Raw genomic sequence first — 20,133 nt, 5'->3', positions numbered from 1 at the left:
AGAAAATGATACATTTGACCATTTACTAGATTTCTGCATGACAGAAAAGCATAGCACACACAGTCAAAAGACAAACGTGGAAAATACAACATAGTTTACAAATTAAGGGTTAATTTCCTTAATATATAAAGAGTTTTTTGATTACTAGGACCGTAAATCTAACAACAAAATGAGCCAGCTTTATAGAGAAGGAAATACTAATTCCTTTAAACATGTGGAATGATTCATAATGCAAATTAAAACTGCAGTGAAATGGCACTTCTCATATTGGCAGATATGGAAAGTTTCAATAGTGCACTGTTGATAAGGATATGGGGAAATTAGCACTTGCATGCATACCATTGCTGATGGAAGTATAAATCAACACAACTTCTGTGGGAAATCGTTTTGTGCTATAAAACTTAAAACCCTTATACCCAGCAATTCCAGTTCAAGGAATTTATCCTGGACATATGCAGAGATAATGTGTTTACAAGAATATTTATTTTATCCCAAATGGTTATGCCACTTTGAACCAACAATGTTCAAGTTCTAGATGATCCAGAACCTTGCCAGAACTTGGTCTTCTAAATACTGTAGTGGGAATTGTGGTGAGCCATTGCAGTGGGAATTCAGTGGAATCTTACTGTAGTTTTGAGTTGCATTTCTGGTAACTGATGTTAGGTTTCTTAGACATTCATATATCTTTGGCAAAATGTTTAAGTCTTTTTGCCTTTTAAAAAGCTTGGATTGTTCTTATTAATGACTTGTTAAATTCTTTATATGTGTGGATACAAATATGTTGTCTATACAGGTTTTGTTAATATTTTCCCCAATCTTTGGCTTGCCTGTTTATTAATAAGTTTTTGAAGGTGGTATAATTTTGATGCAATCCAATTCATCAGTTTTTTCTTTTATACTTATTATAAGCTTTTTGTGTTCTAAGGAATCTTTGTGTACTCCAAAGTCAAGAAAAGTTCATCCTTTTAAAAAAACTTCTTTAGCTTATATGTTTGGCTCCCCCCTAGCGCCAATAGATTCTCGAAATAGTCCATAACCAAAAAGGGGAGAGGGGCAGCTCTAGAACCACTGCTGTAGACTGCTGCCTGGTGTTCACATTTGTTCACTTGGACAGCGCTGTGTCATACTGTCCCTCCACAATAAAATTGTTTGTGAACTGGTGGAGAGAATGACATTACTTTTGATAAGGTAGTTATCAATTGAATAACTGGCTTTACTATACTTCCTAAGTATATCATTAATTCATTTCTAAATAATCCCGTGTTATGAATTTTAATATCAGGTGAGTGTGTCCACCTGGACCTGCCCTGTCTGGGTGACCTTTACTGCTCTGAGGCAGTAAGGCATCAGCAATGCCATGAACACTGCGGGAAGATCAGAATCAGAGACCTGAGTCTGGTCTTCATACTGTCTGCCTTCTGTCCTAGCCAGCAAGCATTCCCATTTCATCTAGAATAAAGTCTAGAGCATGATTTCTGAAGCTGATCCACGACCTACCTTTCTATTTCTGCAGCGCTCTGTTTCCCAGCATTATATTTGTTCATGCTGTAATCTTCATCTAGATTGTTCTCATTCCTTTTCAGCCTGTCCCAGACTTAGCCAGTCAATCTAAGTCCCCATTAAAACTCCATATCCTCCTTGAATTCTCTTCCAACATCTCAAAAGCAGTAATTAATCTGTTTGTGTACATTTTATGTATAATCTCTCCATTATCTTACAGACTGCTGAGTGTTTTGAATGCTGGGAGGGTGTGGTGTTCCTTTTATATCTATGTTATAGAGCACCTTTCTGACTCAAAGCTGTGTAACAGTGTGTGCCCTTCGCAGCAGTAGTCTTTGTCATGAGGTTTGCACTAGGTAGTGTTTTTTAGACTCTGAGCTTGTGAGCCATTTGCTGTTTATGAAAGCAGTTTTGGTGGTTAAGTGGTCCAAGAGCATCATTTTTCAAAAGAATCAAATAGAATAGAAAATAGAGGATTATATAACGTGGGTAAGCATTATATAGTAAAAGATTTGTTCCTATTAATGGTTTTATATTTTCATATTGGTTTACTAGGTTATAATGTAAAATGTATTTCTTACTATGGGCTGTAGTTAAAAAAAAAGGAAAACCAGTGTTTAGATTTAACCTCTATGATGAATTTTGAATGTTAAAATTTAGAGAAGAGATGTTTGGAATTTTAATTAACTTTAATATTTCTGAAAATTTTGACTGAATGATTTCACATAATTTGTACTATCCTCTGTTAATTGGCTACCAAACTACCCTTAAAGGAATGATTTTTTTTTCTTTAGTATCTGTTATATAGTCTATTTATGAGTCTAGATTGCTCATGGAACCATGTTGACCAGACAGTACTTTTCAGTGCATTAGAATGGAATCAGTATTATCAGCTGAGCTTATGAATTTAAGAATTTTGACTAAGGGTAGTGAAATTCCACTTTGGAAAATAAATTTATTTCATGTATAAACCAGATGCTCTCAAATACAAAATGTCACTTATCAACTAGCACTTGTGTCCACTTGAATTTGGAAGTGGGTTTTCTTAGCAGTCAACTCAGCAGGAATCATATATTTATCCCAAAAGAAAATAGAAATTCAGATCTTCTGACTCAACACAGGCATCCCAAAGGGTGATACATGAGTTTGAGAGCCTTCAAATGTGCATTCTTGAGCTAGGAAAACAATTACTAATAGGGTTGTTTAGTGTTTACAGTAAAGCTGTTCCTGGTTGACTTCATTTAAACTTGTGAGTAATACTTTCCCTGGAATTCTGGAGCCTTGCAACTAGGAGGTCACTGTGTTAGTGATGTCAGTGCCTTTTTTTCTTCACTTCTCTTTAGGGTCAGTACAGACCATCAGATTTGCTGTGTCCTGAGACGTATGTTTGGGTTCCCATTGAGCAATGCCTGCCTTCACTTGAGAAATCCAAGTACTGCCGTTTCAACCAGGACCCGGAAGCAGGTATGTTTGAAATGGAGCTCAGCCAGAAATCACTGGCTCTGTTTCAGTCCTCATGTGTGACTGTGGCCCTTGACGGGGTCCAATAACTTTTGATATAAACATTACAGAGAGTGTGTGAGTGCCTGTGCACAGACGTGTGTGTGTTTCTAAAATAAGAGACACTACATGTGCGTACATAGACAAAGCGGCCAAACGTTCACAGTCATGGGTTTTGCAAAGAAATGCAGGAGCCTCCTGTGCTTGTGCTGCGTACTGGCCCAGCTTCCATTTTGGTTAGTTTTCACGTGCGTTGAGGCCTGACACCATTATCCATTACTTTGACCACTATCACAGTGCGTATGAATTGTTCACTGGATTATTTAGCCAGTTGGACTGAATATAGTTGTGAAACGGTTTCACAGGGGCCCAGGCAGCTGCGATGGGTTTTGTGATGACACTTTCTTGACTTCTTGCCTTCTCTGGTGCGTCTTCTTTTCTGTCCTTTCTTCTTACTCCTGCCCAGAATAACCCCAGCCGTATTTTCTCTCTTAATGTTTTCCTTTGGATACTGTGCCCTGGTTGCAGGTAAAGTCACTGAGAGTACAGCCCGGGGGCCAAACTTCCTGTTTTCTCACCTAACTCCATCATCAGCTGGGAAACTGGGTATCCTTCAGCAATTTCATCATCTCTCTGGCCCCAGATTCCTGGCCTTCACAATCAAGATAATAAGACCTTTCATATTGGACTGTAATAAAGATTAAAACAGTCACATTGAGAACAAAGCCCCCCTCTTGTTGTGTTGGTGATTGTTAGGCCAACTAACATGCCTCATCCTGTGTATGCCACAAACTGCTTCTGCGTTTGCCTTTTTTTGCCCTGAAGCCTCTCTCAGAGAAAAGATACGGAGGTCTGTTCACTTCCAGCATCTGAGTACCACCTCCCGTTCACAGCAGTTCCCCTCCCCACAGCCCTCCCTACCCTCACTGTGTGTTCGCTGTGGTCGTGATGCTCTCTTGCTCTGTGATGGATCCATTCAGTAGCTGTCTGTGTCTTCCCCCAGACTGAAGTTCCCAGATATTTCAGTGTGCGCTTCATTGACCTTTCTGTCAATATAGCCCACCAGAGGAGATGCCCTATGCTTACTTCTTAAAAATACAAACATGTTCCCACTAGCCACCTGTGGTCTAGTCTAAGTTTAGGGAAAAAGAAGGAAAGAGAAATGGAGAGAGAGGTCGGGAAAAGAAGAAAGTAATTGGATGAATTAAATATAAAGACAGAGGACAAGGAGACAAATGCAGTCTTTTTTTTTTTATTCACATACTAGGTTTCATTAAAAAAATTTCATTAAATTGATTTATGTACCTGTGTATTTTGTTAACTTGTGGAAAAAGCTGTTATGAATTCAAGAGTGGCCGCTTCTTACACAAGAACAGCTAGAGGGACCCGTTTGCTAGGCACCGTATGGTTAGCTCCATGTTTTCTAGATGTTTAGTTTTGTGGAGCACCCAAAGCTTTGTAGTTCCTTCAGCTTAAATTACTGATCAGAATTTCATTCTAAGTTCAACCTCATTGATGAAATAAATTTGTTGCTTAAAAACAAATGTACTGAATTTGTCAATTAGTTTTGGAATCAGGCTCAAAATAAAAGCCAATAGTATTTTAGAGGAGAGCATATACAGTTGACCCTTGAACAACCCAGGGGCAGGCACCAGCCCTCCACCCAGTTGAAAATCCACATGTAACTTAGGCTTGGTCCTTTCTATCTGCATTCTTGGATTTAACCAACCTTGAATTGTGTTGTACTTCAGTACTGGAAAAATTCTGAGTGTACGTGGACTCAAGAAGTTCAAACCCATGTTGTTCAAAGTCAACTGTACTTAACCACTCTATCCTCTTATAAAAAATTTTCCCTATCTTTTCTCAAGGTCAGGTCAGAGCCAGTCTCTGTGGTGAAAATTGCTGACCATCTTAATGCGTTGTTTCATGTTTACATGTAAAAATTTGTCTTTATAAATTCCTTCCAACTGAGCAATAATATCATCTTAAATTGGTTCTGACTCCCAAACTCATGACACAACTTCACCCTCCCTTTCTCTCTCTTGATCTATTCTAAAGACTGTTTCTCTTCTTACCTGTGCTTGGGAGGTTAAAGCAGTCAACAGGCTCTCCCTGTTTTATAAAACTGAAAAGGTGACTGAATGATTTCTGTGTACCGAATGGACAATCAAATATAATGATTCATTCATGTCAGTATATTTTGAATTCATTTTCCAAAGTAAGCACCGATGAGCATTTCATGGCAAAGAAAATGCAAAGTCTCACGTATGCGGGTTTGTCACGTGATGTGTGCTACACCCTGGTGAGTGAGGAATGTACAGCGTGTTCCTTTCCCGTAATCTGAGTTCCATTTCTATGGTAGTTGCTTCAGCTCTTAATATTCACTCTTTAGGATTCATTCACAAAAGTTGGAAGAGTTAATTTCTTTGATAATAGTGCTTGAAAGAAAATGAAGATCCTTTTCCATATGCCGAATCTTTGGGACTTTCTGAAGAACACCGTATAGTTTTATCAGTATTGAATATCACAGACCAGACACTATTTGAAATCAGACTTATAACCTGTGGTTTTAGGAAATTAAAATACAGTTACATGCTGGAATGTATTGAGCATGCTGTGAAACATGGTCATTTGAGATTTAAATGGCAATCTGTGAAAAATTGCTCTCTTCTCTGGGGCCAGCTTTACTTTTACATGACCCAAACCTTGACTCAGAAAATACAGAGCTTAACATGGGCAATAATGTTAGTCGGCGTGGTGCTTTTTTCACTAAAATCTTGTTCTTCCTTTGAGCTGTTTCAGTAAAGTTCTCTGCAAAAGGCACAGCTGATCACCATGGGTGTCTGGGAGACAGTCTTTGGCTACAAGTGCATCAGTGGCTACTTGCAAGAAAAATTGCATTTCCTCAACTCTGAATTGCTGAGAATGTCTGGAAATCCTGTTCTTCCCTGCCCTCAACCCACCCTCCTCCAGCCCCACACGTTTTGGGGATTTGGGTTCTATGGTTATCTGCTCAGCTAAGAAGCCTGCACATTGATAAAAACCTATTGTATTCACTGCGTTATAGTACCGTGGGGGGAGGGGCTGGCAAAGTAAAGTAACTTGGAAAATTTTAAAGAGGTTCTTTTGTTCATAAATAGATCTCTGTCAGCTCTAAACAAGGGATTTCCAGAGTTCCTCAAATGATTTTTAAGTAAACATGGTAGATTGTTTTAAATTAATAGTTGGATATGTATAGACTTCAAAATTTTTGCATCATAGTTACCTGTTACTTTTTTGGATTAACTTACTTTTAAAAATGTTTACTGGAAACACTAGTAGAAAAGTTGTTCAAATGCATAAAACCACTACTAAGAAGGAAAATAAAATGATCCATAGTATAGCAACAATCATTGTTAATTTTTTTATGATCTTCTGATCTTTTTTTTTTCTGTGTACTTAGCTATTTGTATTTTTTAAAAAAACAAATCATGCTTCACACTTTTATAGTTATTCTTAATACTTTGTGTTGCTTCTTACTTTTAGTAAAAACCACTTGACCACTAATATGGTTGATGATTCACCAAATAGATGCCACTACTTTCGTGATAGACAGTATCTAATACAGATACTTCACAAGCATCACTGAAAGAGTAAACCAAGTGGTTTGGAGTCAGTTTGAGAACCATGATAAGCTATGATTTGATTTGATTCTTAATGTTGCAGAGTATTGTACTGCCAACTGAAAATTGGCATTTGCCAACTGCCTCTACAAGGATCAAGTTACAAAATTCTGTAGCCACTGACTTTCAACACTCCTAAAAGGAGTTCAGGATCAGGAATGAGGCACTCTGTGCTCTATGAAAAATGGGCAGAACAGGCCTTTCAGATAGTTAGATATTTTTAGGAGAATATTTTTATGATCCCAATGGAGCCCAATTTTTGCATCTCCTCAAATCTAGAAAAGCACTAAAATCAGTAACAGAGACATCTTCTCGTTACGACTAGCAGCAGACCTCTACAAGATGCGTGCTTGACTGCATACTGCCTTGGCTAGAATCACACCTACTACTGACCGCTCCCCAGCCTCTCTGAGATACTGTCTCTTGGGCTATATTCCTTGTTTTGCCCCAAATAAAACTTAACTCACAGCTCTGACGTTGTGCTTTTTTTCCCCTCAGTTGAGAGTACTATTTTTGTTGGTAGTAAAATCCTTTTGGTTCCACATTTATTAAAAGAAATTAAAACTTTATTGAGCATATGCTTTTTCCCCAAGCACTATTCTACTCTGTGTTTCCCTGTTACCTTATTTTATGCTCAGAACATAATTGAATGCTTCACCACTGACCCCTCGGATATTATTTATTACAAAAATGATGTCTTTTAATCAGAAAAATATAACTTGAAGTCAAATGTTACAGTGTAATATTTGTATAAGTACTTTCTGTATTTCAGAGGTGCTGATTAGAATCAGCTTTATTTCTATTTCCGCTTATAGTTACAGAAGCATATATTTTATCACAGATTAGCTTTCACTCTTTTTTTGTACATGTTTTGAAATATTTGCAAGAAATTTTTTAATTTTTCTATAAGGTAACTAGTAAATTATTAGGATATCGAATTTAAATTTACCATAAAAAATAATAGCACATAATTCTGACTTAGTGCTTTTATGCAGTTAGCCAGGTTAGAGAATTTCTAGGACACCTGAAGTCTTCCCAGCAGCTGCCAGAAATCTAAACTAGTACAAGAAGCTTTTTCCTAATTTGATCCCCATCCCCTGAAACTCAGAGCCTCCAAATTTTATTTTATGTTGTTTCATTTGTCTCTTTTCTGTCTTTACTCCATCCCCCTTTTCCCCTGGCACTTTTTCTATAGCTCTGCAGTTTCTGTCATGTATGCCCATAGGAAAAAGCAAGTCCCACTCTGACTGTCTTTGTGTGTGAAGTAGCCAGGTTCAGAAACAGCTCTGGCTCAAAGCAGCTTGCTTGTTTCCTCCAAGCCTGATATCACGTCCTGAATGTTGTGCTTATGGTCCCTCAAGAGAGGATGTACCTCAGCCATAATGTCATCCTAATCACTGGGAAACAATGCCTGTGAGAAAGCAAATGTACTGAAACTTCCTAGGGTCCCTAAAAATGTACCACAGTGATAACTTATAGTTAAGTAGACAGTGGCTTTCTAAATCATTTTAGATTTGGAATTAAGTTGTTATTCTTTTAATTCTCCTCTGGGTAAAATTTTTTCAAGTCCAAATTTCACAATAAACTGTGGAAAATTCTGAAAGAGATGGGAATACCAGACCACCTGACCTGCCTCCTGAGAAACCTGTATGCAGGTCAGGAAGCAGCAATTAGAACTGGACATGGAACATCAGACTGGTTCCAAATAGGAAAAGGAGTGCGTCAAGGCTGTATATTGTCACCCTGCTTATTTAACTTATATGCAGAGTACATCATGAGAAATGCTGGGCTGGAAGAAGCACAAGCTGGAATCAAGATTGCCAGGAGAAATATCAATAACCTCAGATATGCAGATGATACCACCCTTATGGCGCAGAAAGTGAAGAGGAACTAAAAAGCCTCTTGATGAAAGTGACAGAGGAGAGTGAAAAAGTTGGCTTAAAGCTCAACATTCAGAAAACGAAGATCATGGCATCCGGTCCCATCACTTCATGGGAAATAGATGGGGAAACAGTGGAAACAGTGTCAAATTTTATCTTTTTGGACTCCAAAATCACTGCAGATGGTGATTGCAGCCATGAAATTAAAAGACACTTACTCCTTGGAAGAAAAGTTATGACCAACCTAGATAGCATATTCAAAAGCAGAGACGTTACTTTGCCAGCAAAGGTCCATCTAGTCAAGGCTATGGTTTTTCCAGTGGTCGTGTGTGGATGCAAGAGTTGGACTGTGAAGAAAGCTGAGCGCCGAAGAATTGATGCTTTTGTACTGTGGTGTTGGAGAAGACTCTTGAGAGTCCCTTGGACTGCAGGGAGATCCAACCAGTCCATTCTAAAGGAGATCAGTCCTGGGTGTTCTTTGGAAGAAATGATGCTAAAGCTGAAACTCCAGTACTTTGGCCACCTCATGCGAAGAGTTGACTCATTGGAAAAGACTCTGATGCTGGGAGGGATTGGGGGCAGGAGGAGAAGTGGACGACAGAGGATGAGATGGGTGGATGGCATCACTGACTTGATGGACTTGAGTTTGAGTGAACTCCAGGAGTTGGTGATGGACAGGGAGGCCTGGCGTGCAAAGAGTTGGATACTACTGAGCAACTGAACTGAATTGAACTACCCATTTGAAGTTCAAAATGAATAATGTTGATTGTTGGATACTTGAAAAAGTGAAAATGAAAGTCGCTCAGTCATGTCTGACTCTTTGTGACCTCATGGACTATAGAGTCCATAAAATTCTCCATGTCAGAATACTGGAGTGAGTAGCCTTTCCCTTCTCCAGGGGATCTTCCCAGCCCAGGGATTAAACCCAAGTCTCCTGCATTGCAGGCGGATTCTTTACCAGCTGAGCCACAAGGGAATCCCTGTTGGGTACTTAATAAGCATAAATTCTTTGTTGCCAGTAAAGATGGTGCTGTTAGATGTAGCCAGCTGGAGACAGAATTTATTGTTGCCTACTGCATGTCATAAAGAACCATGTGAGCAGCCATGTGTTAGTCACTCAGTTGTGTCCGATTCTTTGTGACCCCATGGACTGTAGCCTGTCAGGCTTCTCTGTCCATGGAATTCTCTAGGCAAGAATACTGGAACGGGTAGCCATTCCCTTCTCCAGGGATTCTTCCCGACCCGGGGATCAAACCCGGCTCTCCTGCATTGCCAGCAGATAATTGTCTGAGCCACCAGGGAAGCCCCATAAGGAAATCAGGCATCAAACCAAGAAAATATCTTTGGAAATTTGGCTCTTACATTTGGTGAATCTGCGGAATGTGTTTTGATGTGGAAAATGTAGAAAGTTACAGTCTCCTAATTTTTTTCAGTTTATCCCCTTCCGCTTAAAGATATCACTTTATTATTAGTGTATTTTCCCACTTAACTCCTTTTCAAAGATATGCCTTCTTTATTCAAATGTTAGTATAGCACTAACATGATTCCTGATTTAAAAATTAGAAGCTACATTTCCCTAGTTTGCATGATCTTTTAATGAGGACACTAAGGAGCAAAACAAGTCTTTCTTACAATATTTATGCATAAAAGTAAAGTATTATAGTGTTTTAATATTTGCATTTTCTATTAAAATGTGAAGCTAAGACTCATTAAGGTAAAATTCAACAGTTGTAAACGACTGTTCTCATCTTTAAGAGCTTTTTTTAAAAGCCAGTCTTACAGAGAAATTTTTAAAATACTGGTTTACAGATTTTTAGCAGCCAGTCTGTACTCAATAAGGCATGTAAGTGTGAGCAGTAAGTCAGTGACTGAAAATTGTTAGAGCCTTGGCCAGAGGGAAACTGAAATATGTCTGAAAAGGTTTGAAAAGCAGACTTAAGATTTCAATTTAGCTATTAAGGAAGTATTTCTCTGATTTCTTTCTTTTTGCTTATGTAATAGAAATACTTTTTAAAATAATCCTTTTGACAGTCACCCAGTTTTCAATATATAATTCTATAATAATAAAAATTATTTCAGTATAATTCTAAAAGGGCTTTAAAATATCATGATACTTCAGAATATAAATGCTAGTGGTTCTAATGGTGACACCTTGCTATGCTATTTTGTTTATTGTTTGAATGAAAACTGACATTTTTTGTATCATGAAGGGATTGTCCAATATGTCAGTTAAAGAATAAAAATAAAGCCCATACCTGCTGTTTAAATGCTGGATGAATTGATATTCTGTTGACTATGAGACATCTTCAAGTTTTAGTCCTTTATTTTAGATACCACTTTTAAGAAACAGTGTTGCCAATCAGACTGTGACTCCATGAATTATAAGATACATTTAGGTTTCAGAAACATTAGAATGTGTAAAAATGTGGATCTTAACAGAGGAGATGGGATTCAGTCTGTGCCCTCTAGTAGCTGACAAAGCCGTGGAGTGTCAAGGAGGTTTGTTTCTAGCTGTTAGGGAGCTTTGTGGCATCTTAATTCTAGGCATTAGATATGTTATACATGAGTATACACATATATCAGAGTTGGAAGATGATATCAGGTGCTTTTATATAAAAATAAGTTTATTGTCATTGGTGATAATAGAGTTCTTTTAATACTCTCATCTAGGTACTTCAGAAAATTTGGAGAAGACATTTAACTACAAGGATATTTTATTGTAATAAAAGTGAAAACTTTTTACTACCCTAAATCATTGAAATGCTGTAAGCACTGTACATCTCCATACATTCTGGTTGTAAACAAATTTAGAAACATATTTTTAAACTTTGTTTGATGTTGGAAAGCAGCAATGAAAGGAGAGAATTTAAAAACTTTGCTTAGCCAGGAAATTTAGTGATCTCTGACAGTTAATGGAATGCTTTAAGATTAAATAAGTAAAGAAAGGGCAAATGATGATATCCCAGAATGTCATCCGCCCTAAAATCATTTGCAGTTGACTGAACACCTTCCTGCCTTGCGCATTATCGGTGAATACTCTGCATTATGGAGCCTGCATCATGTGATAGTCAATCCAGTGCCTGTTGGCTAGTGGAGAAACTGACCCAAATGGCAAATGTAGCAGCCTGAATTTCTGAAATCATTCATACCAACCTCAGTGTGAGAAGGAGTCTCTGCATTTGCCTGCAAGGTACTTTTAAACTGTTTAGATTCTGTTTTGTGGATGTTTAATATACATTCTCTCTGCAGAAAAATAAGCTGTAACATGAAGGTATGAGGAGGTCTGTTTATTTTATGAATGTTCTTTCATGTGATGCTGGCAAAATGTTTTTAATGTAAACATGGAAACTGGGGTAGAATTCCTGTTCTTGTAAGAAATGTATTTTCCTAGCTGCCATTCATTTGAAATAGACCTCATTTAGAGCAGACTTGGCTTGTTCATGCTTCTGTGGCGTGTTCACCAGTAATAAAATTTGCTGAAAATAGGAAAGACAGTTTTGACACATAGGGAAAGAATAAAGTTACCTGCCTCCTAGCACAATAAGAAAACAGGAATAGAAGTCGGAGCGCCTCTGATGCTGAAGAGAGAGACTGTCTTAGTCTGATTTCTTTCCAGAAGCAGGTCCGACACAAGGGTTTGCACTCGTGATTCATTTGAGAAGTTGTCTTAGAGAACGGGAGTAGAGGACTAGAGGGACTGAACTAGGGAGGGAGGGAAAGGCTAGGAGGCTCTGTCACTGTGTGAGCTACCACTTTAAGGGTGGAGGTTGGTCCTTCTGAGCGCCCTTCTGGTGTGTGTCTCAGAGCTGGCCACCTGAGGGATCGAGGCCTGTCGCCTGGCCGATGGTTGTCTCATTGGGTGTTAACGCATCTGCACTTTCAGTTTGTACTTGTACAAATACAGAGCAGGCTTCTGTGGCCCAACAGGCTGCTGTCTCTGAAAGGCAGAAAGCGAGAGAGACAGACCTTTTCTTCTTCATGGAACTACATGCCACAGTTGTAGTGTGAGTCAGGTGAGGCCAAGGGCTGTAAGAGGCAATCCCAAGAGAGATCTAGTGTGGGGCACCGAAAGATGCAGAAGGAGGTGACAGGTCTCTGATGTCAGCTGAACATGCCAGGTGCATTGGAGCAGAGAGAGTAAGGACCACAAACAAGTATTGAGTCCGGTGTTGTGCTTCATGACTGGGTGTAAATGACTCATCCTGGCCCTTAGGAATTTAGCAAAGGAGACTGCAGCTGTTTCCGTAAAATGAAAAAAATAGTATATTGGGGGTAATGGATGATGCAGTGAGTTCACATAGCAGGGTCCTCAGCTCCGATTTGGACAGGGGGTGGGAGATGGAACACTAATTGATGAAGTGAGTTAAGTTAGAATTTTAAAAGGAACAGAATCCAAGAGCTCTAGGCAAAGACGAACATATTTAGAAGATCTGAGGAGCAGAGGGCACTGCAGAGTTGAGAGTGGCCGTGGGCTTGGAGCAAGGAGAGGAAGCTGCCAGTGCAGGACTCTGTGAATCATTATCTGGAGCTTAGCTTTTTCTCCTGAAAACACTGGAAGGCCATGGAAGGGTTTTCAGCACTGAGTGACGTCAACAGTGTTATTTCTACTTCACAAGTGGAGAATGAATGGGACTTGGTGAAGAGTGGAGGTAGGAAGATCAACTAGAATGGTTTTGCGTATAGCACTTTAAGCAGAAGATGTTGGTGGCTGAGAGAGGGTGGGAATGGTTGGTAATAGAGAGGGAGACTAGCAAAGCTCTTCAAAAGTGGGATGTACAGGACTGGCTGGTTCATTGTTGATAATGGGAAGGGGAGAAAGTTGTCAAGAGAGTTATGGGTTCTGACAGGAACTGGGTTCATGTTGACTTCATCTCTGAAGTGAGAACCATGAAGATGAGCAGATTTTTCACAGAAGGAAAAGAATAATGGGTTTTACTTTGGACCTGATGAATTAAAGGTATTTGTAGACATCCGGTAGAGGTGTCGGGAGGTGCCAGCCTAAATCTTCCTCACTGTTGTGATCAGAAGATTGAAATTCCACCGTAGTTTTAGGTCCAGCCAAGCAATTTCAGATAGTGAACTTACTCAGGTAGCTCATCAGTAAAGAATTTGCCTGCCAACACAGTAGACGCAGGTTTGATCCCTGGGTTGGGAAGATCCCTTGGAGAAGGAAATGGCAAATCCACTCCAGTATTCTTGCCTGGAGAATCCCATGGACAGAGGAGCCTGATGGGCTGCAGTCCTGAGATCGCAAAGAATCAGATGCAGCTGAGCACGCACACGTGCATGCACTCTAGGCCACTGTTAGAAATGTCCCTTTACACTGTGACATAGTACACATTTCCTTGAATACCTGCTTGCCTTCTATATCTCTGTCTCTCTTACACACACGCACACACACACGGCTGAAACAAAAATATGCTGAACAATATGCATCCTTTCTCATTCGATGCTCCGTAGCATTTTGTTTTTGTTTTTTAATTATTTTCAGTCTTTATTGACTTTGTTATAATACTGCTTCTGTTCTATGTTTTGGTCCTTTAGCCACAAGGCATGTGGGATCCCAGCTCCCTGACCAGGGATCAGACCCATACCCCCTGCATTTGAAGGCAAAGTCTTAACCATTGGATAGCCAGGGAAGTCCCACATTTTTAATTTGTTGTAGTTTTTTTTCATGCTCTAGGAAATGCCATTCACAGTCCATTACATTGATTCCGTAACCGTAAATGCCACTCACAATTTGAAAAACACTAGTCTGGGAGAACCAAAAGATGAGGGGGCCTAGGGTCTCGCTCCATCTCTGCCACCAGTTCTATTTTGGTATATGTAGTAATGGTAGCTGAGACTTGTGTAACTCATATTTCTAAGTCCAAGCACTGTGCTAAACCCCTAACACGTATCATCTTCCTTCATCCTCACAATGCCTGTCTTGTTCTTTTTTTTAAACCTGCATTCATGAGGCAGACAGCTGGTTAGAGGTAGAAAGGGGTCGGGATGAAGAGCACATATTAGAATATTCCTGGCGCAGAAAAGATCTATACAGATGACTGACTTCACACCTCACTGCTGTAGTTCATGCCTCTACAAAGTCCTGGAGATTGTCCCTGGTGGGTACACCCAGCCCGTGGCCCTAAGAGCTGGGGTCAGACCAAGGAATGTACTCACACAACCCAGTTACTCTCTTGAGATGCCATAGTTGAGTGACCAGTTACTACCCTGGATAGCTTCAGTGGAGGGCTTCCGGATCGGATATTTGGGGTCTGGCTGATGAAATTCAGGTATTGGAAATAATGTACTCACTCATTAAAAGCCTGAGGAAAGTTTTGGCTCTAGCCAAGGACTACATAGGCAAGGGGGAAAAAGGTACACGTTTAGAGCCACTTTATTTCACGGTACCTCTCTGGGCTTGGCTTATCTGTTGCTAACAGGCCTCTTCTCTGTTTCTTAATTCTAGTGATAATAACTAAAATACCAATTTTTCTCATGTTTTCATTTCATCTTTTACTCTTAGGTTTGTGCACATACCTGGGCTTTGGGTAGGAAATGTAGCTTTTTTAATTGATAAGTGTCTGATTGGTTCTTTCCCCATCACCTCTGTAGCAATACATTTAGACTGAGGACTGCAGCACAGATTTATGTTCCTTTAGGAATCTTCTGTCAATCATGGTCAAGATTTTAATATTTTTATGTTTTTCTGGGGTCTAATTTTGTAATTTTATTGATCCAGTACTCCAAATATTCTGTCGCTAACTAGCTAGCTACTTAACTGAAAACTGGCTGGAGCTAAACAAAATTCTATTCTATGATATCCCACAATAATATCATTGTTTTATCATGTATGATCTAGCAAACCACACAGTCATATGCCTTATTTTTAAAACAACTCTCCACTTCTATTTGCAGTGTAACTGTCTTTGTCTTCCAAATCGCTGGTTTCTGCAGATGTGTCTCCTTGGACAGACTCTGGACTGAAATGCATGATGACTCTGCTACACAAAGATGCTTGTTAAAAAATATTTTACTCTAAATAGCTATTATTAGAATATGCTAGAGAAAATTAAATAAGGACAATTTGTGTTTTCTTCTCTTAATTCCTTTCTAGCTCACTCAGTCTCAAGTTGCATAGATAATTTCTTTGCAGACCACAGCAGTCATTTAATGCAGTCTGAGCCTTAGTGTCAAGAACTCCGAGTTCTGATTTCACAGATCTAAGTTAAGTTCTCTTCTTAAAATCTCTCTCTCCTCCGAAGAGTAGGTGGTGAAGTGTGACAATGCTTATGATGAAAGAACGTAATGAAAGTACTCCAAATGGCTTATGCAGTTTAAACTTTGTTATTTGCATTTTGCTCACCTGCCATCTATACCAGCCTTAACAATGCAAAGCAGATTATTGCTCTTATGGGAACTTTGATCTTCGTTTTATTTATTATTTATTTTTAAAATTTATTTAATTGGAGGCTAATTACTTTACAATGTTATATTGGTTTTGCCATACATCAACATGAATCCACCACGGGTGTACGCGTGTTCCCCATCCTGAACCCCCCTCCCACCTCCCTCCCCGTACCATCCCTCTGGGTCATCCCAGTGCACCAGCCCTGAGCATCCTGTATCATGCATCGAATCTGGACTGGCAATTCGTTTCACATATGATATTATACATGTTTCAATGCCATTCTCCCAAATCATCCCATCCTCGCCCTCTCCCACAGAGTCCAAAAGACTGTTCTATACATCTGTTTCTCTTTTGCTATTTCGCATACAGGGTTATCATTATGATCTTTCTAAATTCCATTTATATGCATTAGTATACTGTATTGGTGTTTTTTTTTTCTGGCTTAGTTCACTCTCCATAATAGGCTCCAGTTTGATCCACCTCATTAGAACTGATTCAAGTGTATTCTTTTTAATGACTGAGTAATACTCCATTCTGATGACAGAATGTGGTCCACTGGAGAAGGGAATGGCAAACCACTTCAGTATTCTTGCCTTGAGAACCTCATGAACAATATGAAAAGGCAAAATGATAGGATACTGAAAGAGGAACTCCCCAGGTCAGTAGGTACCCAATATGCTACTGAAGATCAGTGGAGAAATAATTCCAGAAAGAATGAAGGGATGGAGCCAGAGGAAAAACAATACCCAGTTGTGGATGTGACTGGTGATAGAAGCAAGGTCCGATGCTGTAAAGAGCAATATTGCATAGGAAACTGGGATGTTAGGTCCATGAATCAATGCAAATTGGAAGTGGTCAAACAGGAGATGGTAAGAGTGAACTACGACATTCTAGGGATCAGTGAACTAAAATGGACTGGAATGGGTGAATTTAACTCAGATGACCATTATATCTACTACTGTGGGCAGGAATCCCTTAGAAGAAATGGAATAGCCATCATGGTCAACAAAAGAGTCTGAAATGCAGTACTTGGATGCAGTCTCAAAAATGACAGAATGATCTCTGTTTGTTTCCAAGGCAAACCATTCAGTATCACAGTAATCCAAGTCTATGCCCCAACCAGTAATGCTGAAGAAGCTGAAGTTGAATGGTTCTGTGAAGACCTACAAGACTTTTTAGAACTAACACCCAAAAAAGATGTCCTTTTCATTATAGGGGACTGGAATGCAAAAGTAGGAAGTCAAGAAACACTTGGAGTAACAGGCAGATTTGGCCCTGGAATACAGAATGAAGCAGGGCAAAGGCTAATAGAGTTTTGCCAAGAAAATGCACTGGTCATAGCAAACACCCTCTTCTAACAACACAGGAAAAGACTCTACTACTCATGGACATCACCAGATGGTCAACACTGAAATCAGATTGATTATATTCTTTGCAGCCACAGATGGAGAAGCTCTATACAGTCAACAAAAACAAGACCAGGAGCTGACTGTGGCTCAGATCATGAACTCCTTATTGCCAAATTCAGATTTAAATAGAAAAAAGTGGGGAAAACCGCTAGACCATTCAGGTATGACCTAAATCAAATCCCTTATGATTATACAGTGGAAGTGAGAAATAGATTTAAGGGACTAGATCTGATAGATAGAGTGCCTGATGAACTATGGACTGAGGTTCCTGACATTGTACAGGAGACAGGGATCAAGACCATCCCCATGGAAAAGAAATGCAAAAAAGCAAAATGGCTGTCTGGGGAGGCCTTACAAATAGCTGTGAAAAGAAGAGAAGCAAAAAGAAAAGGAGAAAAGGAAAGATATACCCATTTGAATGCAGAGTTCCAAAGAATAGCAAGAAGAGATAAGAAAGCCTTCCTCAGCTATCAATGCAAAGAAATAGAGGAAAACAACAGAATGGGAAAGCCTAGAGATCTCTTCAAGAAAATTAGAGATACCAAGGGAACACTTCATGCAAAGATGGGCTCGATAAAGGACAGAAATGGTTCGGACCTAACAGAAGCAGAAGATATTAAGAGGTGGCAAGAATACACAGAAGAACTGTACAAAAAAGATCTTCAAGACTAATCACAATGGTGTGATCACTCACCTAGAGCCAGACATCATGGAATGCGAAGTCAAGTGGGCCTTAGAAAGCATCACTACGAACAAAGCTAGTGGAGGTGATGGAATTCCAGTTGAGCTACTTCAAATCCTGAAAGATGATGCTGTGAAAGTGCTGCACTCAATATGCCAGCAAATTTGGAAAATTCAGCAGTGGCCACAGGACTGGAAAAGGTCAGTTTTCATTCCAGTCTCAAAGTCAATGCCAAAGAATGCTCAAACTACCACACAATTGCACTCATCTCAAACGCTAGTAAAGTAATGCTTAAAATTCTCCAAGCCAGGCTTCAGCAATATCTGAACCGTGAACTTCCAGATGTTCATGCTGGTTTTAGAAAAGGCAGAGGAACTAGAGATCAAATACCAACATCCGCTGGATCATGGAAAAGCAAGAGAGTTCCAGAAAAACATCGATTTGTGCTTTATTGACTATGCCAAAGCCTTTGACTGTATGGATCACAATAAACTGTGTGAAATTCTGAAAGAGATGGGAATACCAGACCACCTAACCTGCCTCTTGAGAAAGCTATATGCAGGTCAGGAAACAACAGTTAGAACTGGACATGGAACAACAGACTGGTTCCAAATAGGAAAAGGAGTACGTCAAGGCTGTATATTGTCACCCTGCTTATTTAATTATATGCAGAGTACATCATGAGAAATGCTGGACTGGAAGAAGCACAAGCTGGAATCAAGATTGCCGGGAGAAATATCAATAACCCCAGATATGCAGATGACACCACCTTTATGGCAGAAAGTGAAGAAGAACTAAAAAGCCTCTTGATGAAAGTGAAAGAGGAGAGTGGAAAAGTTGGCTTAAAGCTCAACATTCAGAAAACAAAGACCATGGCGTCTGTTCCCATCACTTCATGGGAAATAGATGGGGAAACAGTGGAACAGTGTCAGACTTTATCTTTTTGGACTCCAAAATCACTGCAGAGGGTGATTGCAGCCATGAAATGAAAAGACGCTTACTCCTTTGAAGTAAAGTTATGACCAACCTAGGTAGCATATTTAAAAGCAGAGACATGACTTTGCCGACTAAGGTCTGTCTCGTCAAGGCTATGATTTTTCCTGTGGTCATGTATGGATGTGAGAGTTGGACTGTGAAGAAAACTGAGTGCCGAAGAGTTGATGCTTTTGAACTGTGGTGTCGGAGAAGACTCTTGAGAATCCCTTGGACAGCAAGGAGATCCAACCAGTTCATTCTGAAGGAGATCAACCCTGGGATTTCTTTGGAAGGAATGATGCTAAAGCTGAAACTCCAGTACTTTGGCCACCTCATGTGAAGAGTTGACTCATTGGAAAAGACTCTGATGCTGGGAGGGATTGGGGGCAGGAGAAGAAGGGGACGACAGAGGATGAGATGGGTGGATGGCATCACTGACTCGAAGGACGTGAGTTTGAGTGAACTCTGGGAGTTGGTGATGGACAGGAGGCCTGGCGTGCTGCAATTCATGGGGTCACAAAGAGTCGGACACGACTGAGCGACTGAACCGAACTGAAGTGAATGCTCCATTGTGTATGTGTACCATAGCTTTCTTATCCATTTGTCTGCTGATGGGCATCTAGGTTGCTTCCATGTCCTGGCTATTATAAACAGTGCTGCGATGAACATTGGGTTACACGTGTCTCTTTCAATTCTGGTTTCCTCGGTGTGTATGCCCACCAGTGGAATTGCTGGGTCGTATGGCAGTTCTATTTCCAGTTTTTTAAGGAATCTCCACACTGTTTTCCATAGTGGCTATACTAGTTTGCATTCCCACCAACCGTGTAAGAGGGTTCCCTTTTCTCCACACCCTCTCCAGCATTTATTGCTTGTAGACTTTTGGATAGCAGCCATTTTGACTGGCATGAAATGGTACCTCATTGTGGTTTGATTTGCATTCTTTGATAGTGATGTTGAACATCTTTTTATGCGTTTGTTAGCCATCTGTGTCTTCTTTGGAGAAATGTCTCTTTAGTTCTTTGGCCCATTTTTTGATTGGGTCGTTTATTTTTCTGGAATTGAGCTGCAGGAGTTGCTTGTGTATTTTTGAGATTAATTCTTTGTCAGTTGCTTCATTTGCTATTATTTT

General features: G+C 39.8%; 1 protein-coding gene across 12 annotated transcripts in view; it reads left to right on the top strand.

Moving 5' to 3' along the window:
• ATE1 (arginyltransferase 1) overlaps positions 1 to 20,133 on the top strand; it is a 160,920-nt gene that overhangs the window by 111,854 nt on the left and 28,933 nt on the right. For all 12 annotated transcript variants that reach the window (XM_060404530.1, XM_060404528.1, XM_060404534.1 and 9 more), the window contains one exon: positions 2,844 to 2,964. In XM_060404530.1, coding sequence (XP_060260513.1) covers positions 2,844 to 2,964 — 121 coding nt within the window. The remainder of the gene's footprint in view (positions 1 to 2,843; positions 2,965 to 20,133) is intronic.

The sequence above is a fragment of the Ovis aries genome, chromosome 22, assembly GCF_016772045.2.
Source record: "Ovis aries strain OAR_USU_Benz2616 breed Rambouillet chromosome 22, ARS-UI_Ramb_v3.0, whole genome shotgun sequence".
NCBI classification, from domain to species: domain Eukaryota; kingdom Metazoa; phylum Chordata; class Mammalia; order Artiodactyla; family Bovidae; genus Ovis; species Ovis aries.
This window is presented reverse-complemented; position numbering and strand designations above follow the sequence as displayed.